The sequence below is a fragment of the Chrysoperla carnea genome, chromosome 1 (assembly GCF_905475395.1).
Source record: "Chrysoperla carnea chromosome 1, inChrCarn1.1, whole genome shotgun sequence".
Lineage (NCBI taxonomy): Eukaryota > Metazoa > Arthropoda > Insecta > Neuroptera > Chrysopidae > Chrysoperla > Chrysoperla carnea.
In genome coordinates, this window is record NC_058337.1 from 139,140,625 (window position 1) to 139,145,362 (window position 4,738).

The following is a 4,738-nucleotide window of genomic DNA, read 5'->3' on the forward strand; positions in this document are numbered from 1 at the left end:
TAAATATCAAAATATTTTTATTTGAAATTAAAATAATTATTTTTTTAAATCCCTATGCCCCAAATAAGCTTTATAAAACCCAAACAAATTATTGGCAATCACCTAATATTACGTGATGTAGAGGTAGAAGATCGTTCGTTTATTTTAAACCTAAGAACTGATACTACTAAATCTAAATATCTCTCTTCAACCTATAACGATTTATTACAACAAATTGAATGGATTAAAAAATATAAGCTATATAATTCCCAATTATATTTTTTAATCCAAGATCAAAATTTAGAGCAAGTTGGAACAGTGCGACTTTATGATGCTCAAGAAGATTCATTTTGTTGGGGATCATGGATTTTAAAGGATAATACACAAAGTGGCTACTCTATTGAGTCAGCTTTAATCATATATAGTTATGCACTTAGCATAGGTTTTACTAAGGCTCACTTTGATGTAAGAAAAGAAAATGAATCTGTTTGGAGATTTCATGAAAGATTTGGAGCTATTAAAGTAGATGAAACAGACAAAGATTATTTTTTTACAATATCCTTTGAAGCAATAAAAAATTCTTTAGAAAGATATTCTAAATATTTACCATAAAATATAAATATTATTTTATAAGCAGGGAATTTTTTGAAAAAATATTTGATGATATTTTTGCTTTTTCAACAGCTAAACTATGAGGAATAAAGGGTTTTTTAGGTTGGCGGATAAGGTGGGATTCGAACCCACGGTACGGTTGCCCGTACGCCAGTTTTCAAGACTAGTTCCTTAAACCGCTCGACCACCTATCCAAGAAGATTCATAGCAAAAAATATAGCATAATTCAAGAGAAATCGTAAAAAATCTTTACTATGTTCGTTTAATTTGGAAAATTAGTGACAAGGTCTTAGTAAATCAGCATTGTTGTGTGGAGCGGTTTTTTCGTCATTGCGAGGAGATGCTAGCATCGACGCGGCAATCTCATAAAACAGTATAAAATTCCTGAGATTGCTTCGTCAATTACTCCGTAATTTCCTCGCAATGACGATTTGGTATCCCTCAAAATCTACTTCATATCACGAAGCCAAATTGTTCTTTTAACTCATTTACAGTTTCAGACGCTCTAATTCTTGCTTTCTCTGCACCTTGGTGAAGTATTTTGAGTAAATAGCCCTGATCATTCATTAACTCTAAATATTTATCACGCATAGGTGGCAGGTTAGTAATAATAATTTCTGCTAAATCTTCTTTAAATTTGGCAAAGCCTTGATTCTCATAGTTCTGAATTATATTTTTCTTCTGATAAGCTTGAATAGATGTCTAATAAATTACTAATCTCTGGTCTTGCTTCTTTATCATAACTAACAAAACTTAAATGATCTGTTTTGGCTTTTTTAATTTTTTGATGAATAAGATCATTATCATCTTTTAATTTAATACGAGAAAAATCTGAAGAATCGGATTTGCTCATTTTTTTACTGCCATCTCTAAGACTCATAATTCTTGTTCCTGAGCCACCAATTAAAATATCAGGTACTTTTAAAATTTCCTTATTAAACTTCCTATTAATTACGCCGGCGATATTTCTAGTTTGTTCCAAATGCTGCTTTTGGTCCTCACCAACAGGCACTATATCGGCCTTATATATCAGTATATCAGCAGCCATAAGTACCGGATAGGAAAAAAGCCCAAGGCATGCTTTTTCTTGGTCCTTTCCAGCCTCATCCTTAAACTGCGTCATGTGTTTTAACCAGCCGAGCGGTGTTACGCAATTCAGCAACCAAACAAGTTCAGCATGTTCTTTTACCATACTCTGAGCAAAAATTGTGACTTTATTAGGGTCAAGGCCTGCTGCTAAATAAATCGCAAGTGTCTCTATAACCGATCTTTTAAGTTCACTAGGTGCTATATCAACAGTAATAGAATGCAGATCAGCCAAAAAGAAAAAACAATTATATTCTTCCTGCATTTTAACCCAGTTTCGAATCGAGCCTAAATAGTTACCAAGATGCAAAGAACCAGTAGCTTGCACACCTGAAAGAACAGTTTTTTTCATTCTATACCGTTATTATTGTATTCATTAACAAATATATGTTATATATACCAAATTAATATTTAATTTTTACTATATGCTTTGGCGTTTAAGAATTTTATCATTTTACGGATTATTATCGTTATTTACTTTTATCTTTTTTCTTATATGTTACATACCCGTAACGTTTTTCAATGTCAACTATCAAATAAGATATAGGATCGCTGTTATCTTTTCTTATGCTTTTGTATGGCTTGCAAAAATTTGTTGTGGTTTGAAATATGAGGTAGAGGGGCTTGAAAAATTGCCTAAAACCATTTCAATAGTTGTTTCTAACCATCAATCCTTTTGGGATCAGATGTTTATGCAGCTTATTATCCCTAAACATTCGTGGGTATTAAAACGTCAGTTATTTAATATACCGCTACTTGGTTGGGGACTTCGTATGGTTAAGCCGATTGCAGTAAATCGTGGCACTAATAGTTCAGTTGCTCAAATTTTAAGAGAGGGTGAGGAAAATTTAAGCCAAGTGCTGTAAAGCTTGCTTCTATTACTACAGTGCCGATAGTAATGATGGCACATAATGCCGGCTTATTTTGGCCTAGAGGTTTTTGGTTTAAACAGCCTGGAACTATAAAGGTAAAAATTATTGGAGTAATAGAAAGGGAAGAGGTAGAACAGACCGAAGTGCGGATTCTTAATGATAAGATTGAAGAGATAATTAATAGTGAAAAGCAAAAATTATTAAATTAATACTTACTCGAATAGCAAATTACTAATGTAATTTGTTATTTGTATTAAATTAGTCTTGGATTAAGAAATAATTAGTATTATCATACTACTTAAAATTAATTGCAGTTATCGATAGTAAGCAAATGATGCTTTACGATGCTCAAGGAGTTAAAATTACTAATAATAAGCCTTTAAAGTTACCTTTAGATTTGGAAGAGCATCACCACCATAGAGAAAAGAGACAGAGTTTATACCAAAATAAATCTACTCCTGCTTCATTGTTCGAGCCTCATACTTCTTTAAAAGATATAGAGCATAAAGAAGCAGCAAAAAGCGTTATAAAACATTTAGAAAAAGCAGTAGGTCATGACCAAGCTAAATATAAAGAGCTAATTATAGTTGCTGAACCGCAAATGCTTGGTTGCGTTCGTCATGAGCTTAAAAATGGTCTAAAAAAGATGATTACCAAAGAAATAGCGAAAGATTTAGTGCAGCATAATGCTGAGGCAGTCGAGAGGGCAGTGTTTTCATAAGAAATGTTATTGTTTAACATCATTTCCGCGTAGGCATTGCCTGCGTAGATCAGTTTCGTCTCTGTTATCCTGTGGACAAGCCACGGGATGACAGGGTGATAAAGTTTCCGCTCGCAATGACGCAAAGTATATTAACAAAAACAAATTAAATATTACAAATAAGTATGTCGCGAATTTATTTTAACGGTCCTGAGAGGCGAATCGAAGGAATATATGTAAAAGCAGAAGCATATAATGCTCCTGTTGCATTGGTTCTTCATCCCCATCCTTTGCATGGCGGTGATATGAATAATACAGTAGTGTATAACGCCCATAAAGTTTTATCTGAGCATGGCTATACAGTTCTACGTAATAACTTCAGAGGAGTAGGGCATTCAGAGGGTAACTTTAATAATGGGGTGGGTGAGGTTATAGATGCCGGAACAGCACTTGATTGGTTACAGCAGAATAATCCAAACGCTCAGTCTAATTTAGTATTAGGGTTTTCATTCGGTGCATGGATAGCTATACAACTTGTGATGAGACGCCCTGAAATAAATAACTTTATTGCTATTTCGCCTCCGGTAAATAAATATGATTTTTCATTCCTTTCGCCTTGCCCTATTCCAGGATTTGTACTACAAGGTGATAGTGATAGTATAGTTTCAGCTGAAGCAGTAAAAGATTTAGCAAGTAAGTTATCTAAACAACAAGCTCATATTAAGGTTGGATGTAAAATTATTAGCGGTGACCATTTCTTTCGTTATAAAATGGAAGAATTTTCTAAAGCAATAGGGGATTATTTGAAAACATTAGATCATGGTTATCCGCAAAGTAGCAATAATGTAAACGAAGAATCGAAGAGCCAGAAGAAGTTGTTTTTGTATTAAATGGATGTCATTGCGAGCCACTGAAAGTGGCGTGGCAATCTCATGAAGTAAAACTCCTAAGATTGCTTCGTTGGTTATTACATAACTTTCTCGCAATGACAGAAAAACCAAGCCATGCAACAGCAAAAGAACCCAATCAAGACATTAAACATTTATTATCACTCACAGTGTTTTCACCTGTTACGGTTACTAAATCCTGTTCTTCCTCCAATATCTCAAAAGATGATAACGTTAAATCAGGATATTCGAGGGTGTCAGAAAGTATGTGTAAGTTGTAAAAATAGTTAAGAATAAAAATAACATAAACAACTTACATGGAGCTAATATGAAAAATAAGATCAAAGTATCAAATCCAACTATAGAAAAACTAGTATCAGAAATACTATTCCAAAGTGATTCATCTGAGATATTTGGCCAGGAAGGAATCTTTCAAGAATTTAAAAAGCAGATAGTAAATAAGATTTTAGAAAAAGAAATGGAAACTCATATAGGTTATGAGAAACATTTCAAAAATGAGAAAGATTCATATAACAGACGTAATGGTCACTATGATAAGACTTTAATAGATCCTGAGGGTCGTAAATTGAGTATAGAGGTAC

General features: G+C 33.3%; 2 protein-coding genes across 2 annotated transcripts; both read left to right on the plus strand.

The window, feature by feature from the left end:
• The first annotated feature begins 2,883 nt into the window (after positions 1-2,883).
• Positions 2,884-3,270, plus strand: LOC123296191 (uncharacterized protein RP470-like). Its single transcript, XM_044877654.1, has one exon. The coding sequence runs from the start codon at positions 2,884-2,886 to the stop codon at positions 3,268-3,270; it is 387 nt and encodes a 128-aa protein (XP_044733589.1).
• Positions 3,271-3,434: 164 nt separating this feature from the next.
• LOC123296201 (uncharacterized protein RP471-like) lies at positions 3,435-4,139 on the plus strand. The gene has a single exon (XM_044877665.1). The coding sequence runs from the start codon at positions 3,435-3,437 to the stop codon at positions 4,137-4,139; it is 705 nt and encodes a 234-aa protein (XP_044733600.1).
• The last annotated feature ends 599 nt before the right edge of the window (positions 4,140-4,738 follow it).

What these genes read in the sequence shown, in the direction of transcription:
- LOC123296201 (XM_044877665.1), top strand. Translation starts at nt 3,435, where the DNA reads ATGTCGCGAATTTATTTTAACGGTCCTGAGAGGCGAATCGAAGGAATA.
- LOC123296191 (XM_044877654.1), top strand. Translation starts at nt 2,884, where the DNA reads ATGCTTTACGATGCTCAAGGAGTTAAAATTACTAATAATAAGCCTTTA.